The sequence below is a fragment of the Anomaloglossus baeobatrachus genome, chromosome 9, assembly GCF_048569485.1.
Source record: "Anomaloglossus baeobatrachus isolate aAnoBae1 chromosome 9, aAnoBae1.hap1, whole genome shotgun sequence".
Taxonomy (NCBI): domain Eukaryota; kingdom Metazoa; phylum Chordata; class Amphibia; order Anura; family Aromobatidae; genus Anomaloglossus; species Anomaloglossus baeobatrachus.
The window spans coordinates 10,769,139-10,786,942 of record NC_134361.1 but is presented as its reverse complement, the minus strand read 5'-3'; the positions used below and the strand labels follow the sequence as shown (position 1 = coordinate 10,786,942).

Genomic DNA, 17,804 nt, shown 5'->3' with positions numbered 1-17,804 from the left:
CTTTACATTCTCCAGAATGTTTCTTTTTGTTGTGTCGTGTTCACTGCCTGAGTTACCTCTGCCGTCTATCACCGGTGCCGCCGGTCTCTTAGGCAAGGAACGCAGCGCTGACAAGACCATTGCTTTAGATCGGTGCTGCCCAAACTCCAGAACTCACGGCCACCGATAAGTCGGGTTTTCAGGATTTCCTCAGTATTGCACAGGTGAGAGAAGCTGTGACAGGTTCTGATGCTTTGATAATAAATCCATCACTTGTGCGATACTAAGAAAAACATGAAAAGCTGGGGAATCAGGAGGAAAAGCAAAAACTGGAGTTTGGGGGACACCGCATTAGAGCTTAGAAGGCTGGTCAGATATTGGCTGGATTTGGGTCACTGCTCTCCTGTGTGGCCTCCAATCCTGCAAGCCGTCCACACAGTTCAAGGCAGAGGCTCAAACTGTCAATCAACAGGAGGCAGGAGCCCGTGAGCAGTACTCGCCTGAGAACAGACACCCCCTTTAAGTGCATTGTTATACATGGAGTATTCGTGCCCGCGCAGCACACTGGTCTGATGTGGACTAAGGCTAGTTTCACACTTGCGTTGGGTTGAATCCGCTGGGTCCGTTGCTGCGTTGTTTTGACGCATCCGTTATTTTTGTGGTGTCAACGGATGCAACGGGTCCGTTATTTCACAGGAATCCGTTAGCTCATTGCTGTGAAATAACTGACCCGTTGCATCCGTTTGGCGTCCGTCTAACGGAATGCGTCGGCTCCGGTTTTTTCATTTTGGGCATGCTCAGTAGAAATTAGCGGAATCCAGCGTCGGATTCCGTTGTAAAGCACTTTGCAATGGAATCCGCCACCATAGGGATCCATTATAACTATTGACGGATGTAACGGAATCCGCCGCTCGGCGTCACTTTAACGCAAGAAATTAACGTTACATGCTGCTGCGTTCCTTCCACCCAGCGGAAGCAACGCAGCGTCGGCCAGCAGAAGCAACGCAGCGTCGGCCAGCGGAAGCAACGCAGGTCCATCTGTCGCAATCCGTCATCCATACAAGTCTATGGGAAACAGTGGAATCCATTAACGGATTCCGCTGTTTTCCAAAACGGCGGATTGCGCCTGAAAGGAAAAAACGCAAGTGTGAAACTAGCCTAAGCGGCATCTACTGAAATGCACGGCAAATTGTTAGATCAGCTGAGTGACGTGAATGCAGCTCTGGAGGTGACTGAAGCACAAAAGTACTAAATCAATATCAGTGTAAGTGGAGTAGAAATGTAAATCACAGGCATTATTTTTCTAGTGTTAAGCACATTCGATATACGCGGATTTCCCAGCATGAGCAATGATGATGAGGGTAGCAGTTGGTCTTGCTATATCTAACTGCAGGTATCTCATTCATGGCAATCACTGTTTGCTACATTGTTGCAGTTTGTGGATTGCACTCTGCAGGCAGTGATGTCAGCGGGAATGCTGTTATAATTCAGGAAAAATTGGTAAATGGAGTAGGGGGGTCCAGAGGGGCTGAGGATGAGGGCTAGACTAGGGGCTGGGATTATATGATGGATATATATGTATGCTGTATATATGCACGCACATACCCTGTATATACACGCACATACCGTGCATGTACACGCACATACCCTGCACGTACACGCACATACCCTGCACGTACACGCACATACCCTGCACGTACACGCACATACCCTGCATATACATGCACATACCCTGCATGTACACGCACATACCCTGCACGTACACGCACATACCCTGCACGTACACGCACATACCCTGCATATACACGCACATAACCTGCATGTACACGCACATAACCTGCATGTACACGCACATACCCTGCATGTACACGCACATACCCTGCATGTACACGCACATACCCTGCATGTACACGCACATACCCTGCATGTACACGCACATACCCTGCATGTACACGCACATACCCTGTATATACACGCACATACCCTGCATATACACGCACATACCCTGCATGTACACGCACATACCCTGCATATACACGCACATACCCTGTATATACACGCACATACCCTGTATATACACGCACACACCTTCCGCTATAGTCTCCGAGCCCCGGCACTGGGGGAGTTTGCAGTCTGTTCCCTCATTGACACTTTGGATTGTTCTACGACATTTAATCAGGAAGTCGGTGTAAATTAAATTCTCCTCGTAAAAAGCCGTAAACTCCAACTGCGCTTTTTTTTTCTTCTTCCTCCGATTGATACTATTGAACAGAAACAAAGCAGCTCTGGAGAGGAGAGCCTGCACATTCCTACAACAGCCGCACTTAGGCCGGGAATGATTAAGATTTCAGAGGGTCTAAAATAAGACCAGATAGATTGTAAGCTGTGTGTCACAGTACAAGGATAATACACACAATACACATAGTGATGTCACAGTACAGGGATAATACACACAGTGATGTCACAGTACAGGGGTAATACACACAGTGATGTCACAGTACAGGGATAATACACACAGTGATGTCACAGTACAGGGATAATACACACAGTGATGTCACAGTACAGGGATAATACACACAGTGATGTCACAGTACAGGGATAATACACACAGTGATGTCACAGCACAGGGATAATGCCCACAGTGATGTCACAGTACAGGGATAATACACACGGTGATGTCACAGTACAGGGATAATACACACAGTGATGCCACAGTACAGGGGTAATACACACAGTGATGTCACAGTACAGGGATAATGCACACAGTGATGTCACAGTACAGGGATAATACACACAGTGATGCCACAGTACAGGGGTAATACACACAGTGATGTCACAGTACAGGGATAATGCACACAGTGATGTCACAGTACAGGGATAATACACACGGTGATGTCACAGTACAGGGATAATACACACAGTGATGTCACAGCACAGGGATAATACACACAGTGATGTCACAGTACAGGGGTAATACACATAGTGATGTCACAGTACAGGGGTAATACACACAGTGATGTCACAGTACAGGGATAATACACACAGTGATGCCACAGTACAGGGGTAATACACACAGTGATGTCACAGTACAGGGATAATGCACACAGTGATGTCACAGTACAGGGATAATGCACACAGTGATGTCACAGTACAGGGATAATGCACACAGTGATGTTACAGTACAGGGGTAATACACACAGTGATGTCACAGTACAGGGATAATACACACAGTGATGTCACAGTACAGGGATAATACACACAGTGATGTTACAGTACAGGGGTAATACACACAGTGATGTCACAGTACAGGGATAATACACACAGTGATGTCACAGTACAGGGATAATACACACAGTGATGTCACAGTACAGGGATAATACACACAGTGATGTCACAGTACAGGGATAATACACACAGTGATATCACAGTACAGGGATAATACACACAGTGATGTCACAGTACAGGGATAATACACACAGTGATGTCACAGTACAGGGGTAATGCACACAGCGATGTCACAGTACAGGGGTAATACACACAGTGATGTCACAGTACAGGGATAGTACACACAGTGATGTCACAGTACAGGGATAATACACACAATACATACAGTGATGTCACAGTACAGGGATAATGCACACAGTGATGTCACAGTACAGGGATAATACACACAATACACACAGTGATGTCACAGTACAGGGATAATACACACAGTGATGTCACAGTACAGGGATAATACACACAATACACACAGTGATGTCACAGTACAGGGGTAATACACACAGTGACGTTACAGTACAGAGATAATACACACAGTGATGTTACAGTACAGGGATAATACACACAGTGATGTTACAGTACAGGGGTAATACACACAGTGATGTCACAGTACAGAGATAATACACACAGTGATGTCACAGTACAGGGATAATACACACAGTGATGTCACAGTACAGGGATAATACACACACTGATGTCACAGTACAGGGATAATACACACAGTGATGTCACAGTACAGGGATAATACACACAGTGATGTCACAGTACAGGGATAATGCACACAGTGATGTCACAGTACAGGGATAATACACACAGTGATGTCACAGTACAGGGGTAATACACACAGTGACGTTACAGTACAGAGATAATACACACAGTGATGTTACAGTACAGGGATAATACACACAGTGATGTTACAGTACAGGGGTAATACACACAGTGATGTCACAGTACAGAGATAATACACACAGTGATGTCACAGTACAGGGATAATACACACAGTGATGTCACAGTACAGGGATAATATACACAGTGATGTCACAGCACAGGGATAATACACACAGTGATGTCACAGTACAGGGATAATACACACAGTGATGTCACAGCACAGGGATAATACACACAGTGATGTCACAGTACAGGGATAATGCACACAGTGATGTCACAGTACAGGGATAATGCACACAGTGATGTCACAGTACAGGGATAATGCACACAGTGATGTCACAGTACAGGGATAATACACACAGTGATGTCACAGTACAGGGGTAATACACACAGTGACGTTACAGTACAGAGATAATACACACAGTGATGTTACAGTACAGGGATAATACACACAGTGATGTTACAGTACAGGGGTAATACACACAGTGATGTCACAGTACAGAGATAATACACACAGTGATGTCACAGTACAGGGATAATACACACAGTGATGTCACAGTACAGGGATAATACACACACTGATGTCACAGTACAGGGATAATACACACAGTGATGTCACAGTACAGGGATAATACACACAGTGATGTCACAGTACAGGGATAATGCACACAGTGATGTCACAGTACAGGGATAATACACACAGTGATGTCACAGTACAGGGGTAATACACACAGTGATGTCACAGTACAGGGATAATACACACAGTGATGTCACAGTACAGGGATAATACACACACTGATGTCACAGTACAGGGATAATACACACAGTGATGTCACAGTACAGGGGTAATACACACAGTGACGTTACAGTACAGAGATAATACACACAGTGATGTTACAGTACAGGGATAATACACACAGTGATGTTACAGTACAGGGGTAATACACACAGTGATGTCACAGTACAGAGATAATACACACAGTGATGTCACAGTACAGGGATAATACACACAGTGATGTCACAGTACAGGGATAATATACACAGTGATGTCACAGCACAGGGATAATACACACAGTGATGTCACAGTACAGGGATAATACACACAGTGATGTCACAGCACAGGGATAATACACACAGTGATGTCACAGTACAGGGATAATGCACACAGTGATGTCACAGTACAGGGATAATGCACACAGTGATGTCACAGTACAGGGATAATGCACACAGTGATGTCACAGTACAGGGATAATGCACACAGTGATGTCACAGTACAGGGATAATGCACACAGGATGTCACAGTACAGGGATAATATACACAGTGGTGTCACAGTACAGGGATAATGCACACAGTGATGTCATTAGGGATTTAGTCTCTGCTCTGATTGCTTTAGATGTATAACTTGTTCAGAGCAGTCGCTGTTAGTTAGGAGTCATGAAAATCACTCAAGAGAATTTGGAAACCTTCCAGAGTTGATTTGCATAATGTATATTTTCCTGCAAACAGCAAAATGTATAGAGAATGTTTTATTATCCTGCCAATAAAAGGGAAAACATCAGCAATAACTACAGAAGAACAAAAATAAAATCTCTGCTCTCTACAAGAAAACCAATTATTTCCTGTAAAAATCTGAAATTCAAAAGTTTATACAAATCAACAAATATGACTGAAAGGCTCAGCCGCTTTCCACAGTGTCCCGTGCATCCCTGCCACTCCCTACAGTGTCCCGTCCATTCCTGCCATTCCCTAGTGTCCCGTCCATTCCTGCCGCTCTCCACAGTGTCCGGTCCATTCCTGCCGCTCCCCACAGTGTCCCGTCCATTCCTGCCGCTCCCCACAGTGTCCTGTCCATTCCTGCCACTCCCCACAGTGTCCTGTCCATCCCTGCCACTCCCTACAGTGTCCCATCCATTCCTGCCGCTCTCCACAGCGTCCCATCTATCCCTGCCGTTCCCTACAGTGTTCCGTCCATTCCTGCCACTCTCCACAGTGTCCGGTCCAATCCTGCTGCTCCCCACAGCGTCCCATCCATTCCTGCCGCTCCCCACAGTGTCCCGTCCATTCCTGCCACTCTCCACAGTGTCCCTTCCATTCCTGCCGCTCCCTACAGTGTCCGGTCCAATCTTGCTGCTCCCCACAGCATCCCATCCATTCCTGCTGCTCCCTATAGCGTCCCATGCATTCTTGCCGCTCCCCACAGTGTCCCGTCCGTTCCTGCCGCTCCCTACAGTGTCCGGTCCATTGCTGCTGCTCCCCACAGTGTCCCGTCCATTCCTGCCACTCTCCACAGTGTCCGGTCCAATCCTGCTGCTCCCCACAGCGTCCCATCCATTCCTGCCGCTCCCCACAGTGTCCCGTCCATTCCTGCCACTCTCCACAGTGTCCCTTCCATTCCTGCCGCTCCCTACAGTGTCCGGTCCAATCTTGCTGCTCCCCACAGCATCCCATCCATTCCTGCTGCTCCCTATAGCGTTCCATGCATTCTTGCCGCTCCCCACAGTGTCCCGTCCGTTCCTGCCGCTCCCTACAGTGTCCGGTCCATTGCTGCTGCTCCCCACAGTGTCCCGTCCATTCCTGCCGCTCCCTACAGTGTCCCGTACATTCCTGCTGCTCCCCACAGCGTTCCGTCCATTCCTGCCGCTCCCTACAGTGTCCCGTCCATTCCTGCTGCTCCCTACAGTGTCCCGTCCATTCCTGCCGCTCCCCACAGTGTCCGGTCCATTCCTGCCGCTCCCTACAGTGTCCGATCCATTCCTGCCACTCCCCACAGTGTCTCGTCCATTCCTGCCGCTCCCTACAGTGTCTCATCCATTCCTGCTACTCCCCACAGTGTCTCGTCCATTCCTGCCGCTTCCTAAAGTGTCCGGTCCATTCCTGCCGCGCCCTACAGTGTCCGATACATTCCTGCCACTCCCCACAGTGTCCCATCCATCCCTGCCACTCCCCGCAGTGTCCTATCCATCCCTGCCACTCCCCGCAGTGTCCCGTCCATTCCTGCCACTTATTACAGTGTCCCATCCATTCCTGCCGCTCCCCACAGTGTCCCATCCATCCCTGCCACTCCCTACAGTATCTTGTCCATTCCTGCCGCTCCCCGCAGTGTCCCATCCATCCCTGCCACTCTCCACAGTGTCCCGTCCATCCCTGCCACTCCCCGCAGTGTCCCATCAATCCCTGCCACCCCCCGCAGTGTCCCGTCCATCCCTGCCACTCCCCGCAGTGTCCCATCCATCCCTGCCATTCCCCGCAGTGTCCCGTCCATCCCTTCCACTCCCCGCAGTGTCCCGTCCATCCCTGCCATTCCCCGCAGTGTCCCATCCATCCCTGCCACTCTCTACAGTATCTTGTCCATTCCTGCCGCTCCCCGCAGTGTCCCATCCATCCCTGCCATTCCCCGCAGTGTCCCATCCATCCCTGCCACTCCCCGCAGTGTCCCATCCATCCCTGCCACTCCCTGCAGTGTCCCATCCATCCCTGCCATTCCCCGCAGTGTCCCATCCATCCCTGCCACTCCCCACAGTGTCCCGTCCATCCCTGCCACTCCCCGCAGTGTCCCGTCCATCCCTGCCACTCCCCGCAGTGTCCCGTCCATCCCTGCCACTCCCCGCAGTGTCCCGTCCATCCCTGCCACTCCCCGCAGTGTCCCATCCATCCCTGCCACTCCCCGCAGTGTCCCATCCATCCCTGCCACTCCCTGCAGTGTCCCATCCATCCCTGCCACTCCCCGCAGTGTCCCATCCATCCCTGCCACTCCCTGCAGTGTCCCATCCATCCCTGCCACTCCCCGCAGTGTCCCATCCATCCCTGCCATTCCCCGCAGTGTCCCATCCATCCCTGCCACTCCCCACAGTGTCCCGTCCATCCCTGCCACTCCCCGCAGTGTCCCATCCATCCCTGCCACTCCCTACAGTGTCCCATCCAACCCTGCCATTCCTCGCAGTGTCCCGTCCATTCCTGCCGCTCCCCACAGCGTCCAGTCCATCCCTGCCACTCCCCGCAGTGTTCCGTCCATTCCTGCCACTCCCCGCAGTGTTCGGTCCATCACTGCCACTCCTCGCAGTGTTCGGTCCATCACTGCCACTCCCTGCACAGAGCACATAGAGGGGATACCGGCTTGTGTAGGTGAGGTGCACCTGCCATAATACTACCACCATACTATACAACTATGCCATAGTGACATCTATTGTTATATCATTGTTCCATATCATGAACATGTAGCAGAGCCATATTGTGCTCATATTAAAGAGCTATAGAATTTGACATAATGCTGTCATCCAGTGACTGTATAATAGTCCTATACAGGGAACACGTGTCATAATATGCTCCGGTATCCACTCATCAAGCATCGGTCGTCTGGTGGGAAATGGCTTGAAATGTTACAAAATGTTTGCAAAACTTGTAGACGAAAGGTGGGCGGAGCTCATCAGGGAGGGGTGTGGCCACCAAATTCATCATAATTTCTCCCAGATGAGTGGGTACATTTCTTGCAGAAGCTCCCGGCAGCTGAAGATGCAACAAGTTCATTATGATGTGTTGACCACTTAATTTGGCGCATCCTACTCCAGCGCTCTCTTCATCATGACCAATGTGCAAAGCGTCATTAGGGATGAATCTGTCAATCTCTGATAGCGGCATTTACCCCACCTGCCTATCTGTGCGCCCGTCACATGATCACAGAGCGCTAATGAGTTGTCGTGACAGCTGGCGATCCGCTGATGACCCTGCGCCGGTCATTACGATCTTTCTGTGAACGCCGGCCATAGGAGATCCTGATTTCTGCTATACACAGCAGTGCTAATGCGCTGATATGTATAACACAAGCGACCGGATGATCACAGCTTAAGTCCCTTAAGGGGACCATCAAATACAACATAAATACAATAAAACGTAATAAAAAAGGTTAAATTACAAAATATTTTTGATTTTGGAACAAATTGATGAAATGTCTGCACCATTTTGAAGGATTTGGTGCAGAGAATGTCAACGAGACAAAAGCAGAAAAGTGAATTAAAAAATGCAAAAGTTTAATCGGAGTCATAGTTTTGTATATAATAGTCCCATCAGTGCCCAAATATCAGCAGAGTCCACTCTGTACATAATACTGCCATACGGTGACTATAGTACTCCTATATATTAATCACGTCAGAGTCTATTGTAGAAATAATTCTCCAATAATTTCTCGCGGCTAATCAATGCCATAAAAGTGGTGATAAGTTACGTTTTTGACGAGGTCCCCAGGGATGGCTGTAGTATGGACGCTGCTTGGTAAAGGCCATGGGTAGGGGCCATCATGGTCTGATCATGATAAATTGGACGAGCTGAACACATCGTATAAGTATCGAAGCCTCCGCTTGATTATTTTTGTGATGTATTTGCCTAAATAAATTGCAATTTATAATAAGTCTGTTCGTTCGGAGACTTTTCCTTGGCGGTTGCCGGTCGTCTTATTAGAGATTTGTTGAGTTAATCAGTTATAAATATATTTTCGGGGAATTTATTTCCATGCTTACTGGCAGCGCGGACCCATCTGGGGGAGAAAATTAGATTAACATCTCTACTCTAAAAGTGTATTTAATTTATTAGCTTAACCCGCTTTAAGGAAGGGATAATGTAATTACGCTTATTCACATTCAGACGAAAGTTACCGAGAGGTATGGAAAGTATCTGGGAGGGGGGAGCAGATGACCCCCGGAGCTGCCGTAATGGGGGGAAACCTGCGAATTAGCTGCAAAGCCTAATTCCACGTCAAGAACATTTCACAGTGGAAATCTATGGAAAAAGTCAAACAAGGCAGAACTTGATGGATCGGTGTCTTTTTCCAACCTATGTAAATACGTAACTATGTAACTTTACTTGCTTTTCTGTTTTTGGATCAGTGGACGGATTGATACATTTCCATGTGCATTGTGTCTTCTGAGATTGCCGACATTGGAGCTACATAGACCACTTCCATCATGGGTTCACTGTTGAACCCTATCGTCAACAAATAGAGGGCCAAACATCTCCTAAATAGAGTTGAGCGGACTGCAAATAATCCGGGTCCGGCGGACCAGCGGCGGGTTGACAAAGAAGTCCGGATCCGATCCGGAATCCAGCCCCATATATATATATATATATAGATATATATATAGAGAGAGAGAGAAGGAAAAAAAAAAAAGCTGAATCCGGATCGTGCACCCGGATTCCCGTGTCCGGGTCGGGCTCAGATCTGCCGCTCAAACTGCGCGGATCCGGATTTTGCCGGTCCGGGTCTGCTCAACACTACTCCTAAACGTTTAGATCCTCAGGTCTGGAAACTCTGCTCACGCCATGGGCCCTCCCAAAATCGGCCAACCCAAGTTTATAATATCATCCATGGCACATGTGGGTGTCAGTGATGTTGGGCGTTAATGGTTTCCATTATGGGTGGCTCACGAATAATTCTAATGGAAGGTCACGGTTTATTGGTTCCTAGATTGATACATTTTGTTTGTGTTGTACTTGACTTCAAATTTGCAACAAATATTTATTTCCTGTTTTTGTTCTTTCTTTGTTTCAGAGCCAAAATATCTTTGGACTCGATGTCATTGAAACACCAGAAGGAGACAAGTGGCCCCAACTTATCGTCCAGCAGAGTTTGGACAGAGAACAGAGGGACACTTACGTCATGAAGATAAAAGTGGAAGATGGTGGGAATCCGCCGAGATCCAGCACAGCCATTTTACAAGTCACCGTCACCGACGTCAATGATAACCGTCCTGTTTTTAAGGATAAAGACATTGAGGTGAATATTCCAGAAGATGCAGCTGTGGGGACGTCGGTGACACAACTTCACGCCACTGATGCCGACCTCGGCTCCAATGCAAAAATTCATTTTTATTTTGGAAACCAGATCTCCAACATTGCCAAGCGCCATTTTGCCATTGATAACAATACTGGATTAATTACAGTTAAGGAGCCTCTTGATCGGGAGGAATCTCACTACCATAAATTGACAGTCTTAGCGAGTGATGGTAGCTCGACTCCATCACGAGCCACCGTCACCATAAACATCACCGACATAAATGACAACATTCCATCGATCGATACAAGGTATATCATAAACCCGGTGAATGGAACCGTGCAAATATCAGAGAAGGCTCCAATAAATACAAAAATCGCCCTGATCACCGTTACCGATAAGGATGCCGATCTCAATGGCAAGGTGACTTGTTTCACAGACCACGACGTCCCCTTCAGGTTAAAGCCCGTGTTTGACAATCAGTTTCTATTGGAGACAGCCGCCCCTCTGGATTATGAAACTACCAGGGAATATGCAATCAAAATTGTTGCCTCCGATTCTGGAAAACCACCTCTCAACCAATCCGCCATGCTTCTTATTAAAGTAAAGGACGAGAACGACAATCCGCCAGTTTTTACTCTTCCAGTCATTGGTCTGTCTTTTATTGAAAACAATCCACCGGGCACTGAGCTGACCAAAATCAGTGCAACTGACGCAGACAGTGGGCGTAACGCCGAGCTCAGTTATATGCTGGGCCCCAATGCCCCATCCATATTTAACCTTGATAGGCGGACCGGTATTCTCACCGCCGTAAGGAAACTGGACAGGGAGAAGCAGGACCGGTATAGCTTCACAGTCATTGCCAGGGACAATGGAATGCCTTCCCTGCAAACCAACACCACCGTGACCTTATCAGTCCTGGATCAAAATGATAACAGTCCCTCATTCACCCACAATGAATACAACTTTTATGTGCCGGAGAATCTACCCACTTATGGCACAGTCGGTCTCATCACCGTAACAGATGAAGATCTAGGTGAGAACGCGGAGTTTACGCTCTCGCTTGTAAATGCAAGGGATAATTTTATAATCGATCCCCATACAGGGGTCATCAAGCCAAATATATCCTTCGACAGGGAGCAACAAGGTTCCTATACTTTTCAGGTGAAAGCAGTGGATCGAGGAACCCCTCAAAAGTCTTCAACTGTAAAAGTGACTATATTTGTTGAGGATGTGAACGATAACCGGCCTGTATTCGTCATCCCGTCCACTAATTATTCATATGAGTTGGTGCCAACCACAACGAATCCTGGCTCTGTTGTAACCAAAGTCTTTGCTGTGGATAATGACACTGGGATAAATGCTGATTTACGTTACAGTATCGTAGGAGGAAACTCAAGGGGTTTATTCACCATTGATGAACGGAGTGGGAATATTAGCTTGAAGGAGAAAATTCTTGCCGGAGATCATGGTTTACACCGGCTCATCATAAAAGTAAATGACTCTGGGAAGCCTGAGCCTTTTCACACTCTTGCTCTTGTCCATTTGTTTGTCAATGAAACCATCACCAATGGATCTTACGTTCAAGAACTTGTGAGAAGAAACATGGAGACGCCGGTCGGACAGAACATCGGAGATGGAGAGATAACACCGCAGACCAACGACTATGTCAAAATCATCATTGCAATCATCGCAGGCACCATGACCGTGATCTTGGTCATTTTTGTCACCGCTCTGGTTCGTTGCCGTCAAACCCCCCGCCACAAAGTGGTTCAGAAGAACAAGCAGAGTGGGGAGTGGGTTTCTCCAAACCAGGAAAACAGGCAAATTAAGAAAAAGAGGAAGAAGAAGAAGCGCTCTCCAAAAAACCTCCTCCTCAATTTCGTAACAATAGAAGAATCTAAGACGGAGGATCCTGCCCACGAACATATCAACGGTACGTTGGACATCCCGGTGGAGTTAGAAGAGCAAACTATGGGGAAATACAATTGGGGAACCACCCCGACAACATTCAAACCCGATAGTCCAGACCTGGCCAAGCACTACAAGTCCGCTTCTCCACAACCAACCTTCCAGATAAAGCCTGAGACGCCGGTTCCTCCTAAAAAACATCATGTCATTCAGGAACTACCGCTGGACAACACATTTGTTGTGGGCTGTGACTCTTTGTCCAAGTGCTCCTCCAGCAGCTCGGACCCGTACAGTGTCTCGGAGTGCAGTTGTCAGGGAGGATTCAAGGCACCTGGTCCCATCCACACACGACAGGTAATTTACAAAAATATTCTATTTGTCCTGTTTATGGAATTTTACAACTTTAGTTTCTTCTAATTCCTGTTTCTGTAATAGAAGCTTTAACATCTCGCTCAAGCCGATTACAAGCCAAAGCAATAGTCACTGCTCCACGTAGGCCTTAATCACTAACACCTACTGATTCATCAGTGCTACGGCTAGGTTTCCATCAGGCTTTGTTTTTTAGCAAAAATGTTGTGTTTGTTGTAGTTTTTTTTGCAGTTTATTTTTATGGTTTTTCTTTTGTGTTTTTTTGACACATTAAGTTAAAGATGTTGAATTTTTTTGTTTTTTCTAGTTTATTTTTATGTTGTTTTTTTGTTTTGTTTTTTTGACACATTAAGCTAAAGATGTTGATCTTTTGCAGTTTTTTGTAGTTTATTTTAATGTTTTATTTTATGGGTTTTTTTGAGACATTAAGGTAAAGATGTTGATTTTTTGCAGTTTTTTGTAGTTTATTTTTCTGGGGTTTTTTTTAGATATTAAGGTAAGGATTTTGATTTTTTTTGCAGTTTTTTTGGTAGTTTGTTTTTATGGTTTTTTTATACATTAACTTAAAGATGTTGTTTTTTGCAGTTTTTTTGTGGTTAACTTTTATGTTTTTTATGTTTTCTTGACACATTAAGTTAAAGATGTTGATTTTTTTTGCGTTTTTTGTAGTTTATTTTTATGGAGGTTTTTTTAATGTTTTTTTGACACATTAAGATAAAGATGTTATTTTTTTTGCATATTTTTTTGTAGTTTTATTTTTTTGTTTTTGGGTTTTTTTATGCTTTTTTTGTAATTTATTTTTATATTTATTTTATGTTTTTTTTGACACATTAAGATAAAGATGTTGTTTTCTTTTGCATTTTTTTTTGTCGTTTATTTTTATGTTTTTTATGTTTTATTTTTGACATGTGAAGGTAAAGATGTTGATTTTTTGCATTTTTTGTCGTTTATTTTTATGGTTTTTTTGACACATTAAGATAAAGATGTTGTTTTCTTTTGCAGTTTTTTTGTCGTTTATTTTTATGTTTTTATTTTTGACACGTGAAGGTAAAGATGTTGATTTTTTTGCAGTTTTTTGTAGTCTATTATTATTTTTTTTATGTTTAATTTTTGCTTTTTTTGTTGTTGATTCTATTTTATGTTTATATTTATGTTTTTGTTTTTTGTTACAAATTACGTTAAAGATGCTGCTGGACTTTGGCTGAGATACAGATGCATTAGCAGCCGCAGATGTTTGTGATGGCTCCCCCTTTGTGAGCAGTTTGTGAGTCCGGGTATTTTATGCACAGCACAATGCTTTAGGTGCCGTCTATTATCTCGTCCTATGGCAATCCAGCACATAGTAATACGCGTGTGTGTATTAGGCAGTGAAGGATGCCTGCACGTTGTGAATCCTCCATCCTGGGCTTTGTGGCGGCTGCGGCCTGCAGATGGCAATGCCGCTCTCTGCACTAATGGTGTAAGGTTCTGGAGAGACGATGTGAGAGCAGTAACTGATGATTGTGCGCAGGAGCCGCTCATCTGGGCCCGGTGCAAAGCAATAAAGCTGCGCACAATCTGATAAGCGCGCCTTAATGGTAATGGAATGGCGGCTTCCGCTGGCCCCAGCCTTATTGCGGCTTCTCTCCGGCAGAAATGAGTAGAAGGTAAGGAGGGAAATGCACCGGGCCCAATTTTCTTTATGAAGAAGCATTATCAGATTATTCGGGCTCAGGCTAGATGGATCCCAGAGACTGACGTGCCAGGTCATTGCTGATGACCCCTCGTACAACGGCCGATGTGCTCCGATGTACATCTTCATGCTGTATATAATAAATGTATACACCGGGACAGCGCCCGCTCTGGGGGTCCCTCTGGCCAGAAATAAGGCTGCGGCCCCAAGTATGATTAATAACAGGAAACAGCCCCTTATCGCTAAAGATGGGTATATATCGGACTGGGCGCCATTCCTAGTCTCCTGGTGACTTGTGACCCCCATGCGCATTGTAAACTATAGCCACATATAGGTGAATATTGTGGGAGCAGAGGCCACTAAAGGAGGAGAAAGTGCCACCAAAATAGCATCCAAAATGATACATTGTATAGAGGTGTGTGTATTGTTATTAATGTATCCTGAGGACACGGCTGCACTGTGAGGTCTATAGAGCCCAGATCTCATCACGTAAGGGACACGAGCCGCCGAAATATCAAACATAGCACTAAAATAGGTGCAATGCTGGGGCATACTGTCGTAGCGTCAGACCTAGCGGCCACTATGGGGTGCTTGAGTTTAGGGATCCGGTGCCGATCCTCCTCCCATTCATCATCACATTTTCAGCCGTGTCCTCATCCTCAGGATGTGGATATTGTTGAACACAACGGTGGATTAGGGACAATTCAGCCTGTGAGTCGGGCACTGTGCACACTAGAGGCGTGATAACGTCATTACATCGCGCTGTGCGGAGCATTCACCCTGCACAGGCGCATCAGCACATCGGGTAACAAGGGTCGGTAAGTACCGCAGTGTTTTTATTTTTGTGTGTCAGTAGTTGTGGGGGCCATCATACTAGGTGGGGGTAGGTAGTGGGGGCCAGCATACTTAGAGGGGTTGTGGAGGACATCATACGTAGAAGGGGTTGTGGAGGCCATTATGCTGGATGGTGTGCTTGTGGGGGCCATCATACTATGTGGGGGTAGGTACTGGGGGCTGACATACTTAGAGGGGGCTGTGGAGGCCATCATACTGCATGGATGGCTGGTGAGGGCCATCATACTTACAGGGGGCTGTAGAGGTCATTATATTGGATGGATAGCTGGTGGGGGCCATCAAACTTAGAGGGGGCTGTGGAGGCAATCATACTGTATATAGGGCTGGTAGGGGCTATCATACTGTATATGGGGACTGGTGGGGGCCATCATACTAATTAAATTGGGGATAGTAGGAGCAATCATACTGAGCAGAGGACTATGGGGGCCATCATATTAAAATAAATTGGGGACTGTAGGTGTCATCATATTGAGTGGGGGCCATTGCACTGAGTGGGGGTTATGGGGCCATCATATTGAGTGATGGGCTGTAGGGGCTCATCATACTGAGTATGGGATGGTGGGGGCCATCACACATGATGGGGGACTGTGGGGGCTATTATGTTGAGTAGGGGCTGAGGGATCATCAGACGGAGACCCCATCGTACTGTCCGGCAGCCATGGTACTTTATGTTTGTGGACTTGTCGGCTATCATACTGTGGGGCTATCATATTGTGTTGGGGGCATTATACTTTGCTAGAGGCCCTATGGACTCACCATAAAGTATGTGGGGGGGTGGCAGTGGGTGGATTTGTTTGTGGGGGGTTATTATGAGGATGCTGTGCTTTATGTGCGAAAGGGCATTTTTGGGGCCAATAGGCCTCAATAAGTGCTGTGAATGGGGGTATCATGGGTGAGAACACTAATGGGCTTCTGTAGGGGTATAATCTCTGTACATGTCGCCCTCCCTGATTATTAAAGTTGGGACATATGACCTTTCTTACTCTACCAAATATTTTTGGATGAGAGAGGGGAGGCCCCATTAGACATTTTACTATGGGGTCCCTGTAATTTCTAGGTTCCCCCCTGATACATTGTATAGAATACAGAATTGTGGAGCGCTGTATATTGCTATTAATGTATCCAGAGCACAGGGCCGAGGTGGAAAGGGAGGTCTATAACAATATATTTCACAGGATAATCGTGGGAGCAGAGCTTATAAAGTAGAGAAGGATGGTACCAAAATGTCAGCGGAAAACAGATATTCCTAAAATAGATACATTGTATAAAACACAGAAAAGGGGGCGCACAGTACAGGCCTAGTGATTAGAGAGGAGCAGATTTACGGGGCTTGTGCAGTGGCCGTATTGGGGGTCCATGGCCGTCAGAGCAGAGCCCCCACCTGGCAGGTTCTCCGGTGCTTCTACTGGTTAATAATCCCACAAATCGCACATCACGTTGTAAGGTAACTACTAATGAATTGTGGCATCAAAGGTGAGGATCGCAGAGATCCAGTCCTGCAGAATCGAGGGTGCAGAGAGATCTGTGATCCCCTGGTCTGAGGCAAAATGGATCAAAAGAGAATCATAGAAAGAGGGTGAAAGAATCCAGCGTATACAATAAAGCGATACATTGTATCTAACAGTGTATACAATAAAGCGATATATTGCATCTAACAGTGTATACAATAAAGAGATACATTATATCTAGCTGTATACAATAAAGCGATACATTGTATCTAACAGTGTATACCATAAAGAGATACATTGTATCTAACAGTGTATACCGTAAAGAGATACATTGTATCTAACAGTGTATACCGTAAAGAGATACATTGTATCTAACAGTGTATACAATAAAGAGATACATTATATCTAGCTGTATACAATAAAGCGATACATTGTATCTAACAGTGTATACAGTAAAGAGATACATTGTATCTAACAGTGTATACAATAAAGAGATACATTATATCTAGCTGTATACAATAAAGCGATACATTGTATCTAACAGTGTATACCATAAAGAGATACATTGTATCTAACAGTGTATACCGTAAAGAGATACATTGTATCTAACAGTGTATACAGTAAAGAGATATATTGTATCTA

General features: G+C 45.9%; 1 protein-coding gene across 4 annotated transcripts in view; it reads left to right on the top strand.

The window, feature by feature from the left end:
* The window catches only part of PCDH11X (protocadherin 11 X-linked), a 1,518,547-nt gene that overhangs the window by 346,104 nt on the left and 1,154,639 nt on the right, over positions 1–17,804 (top strand). For all 4 annotated transcript variants that reach the window (XM_075323062.1, XM_075323063.1, XM_075323067.1 and 1 more), the window contains exon 3: positions 10,686–13,172. In XM_075323062.1, coding sequence (XP_075179177.1) covers positions 10,686–13,172 — 2,487 coding nt within the window. The remainder of the gene's footprint in view (positions 1–10,685; positions 13,173–17,804) is intronic.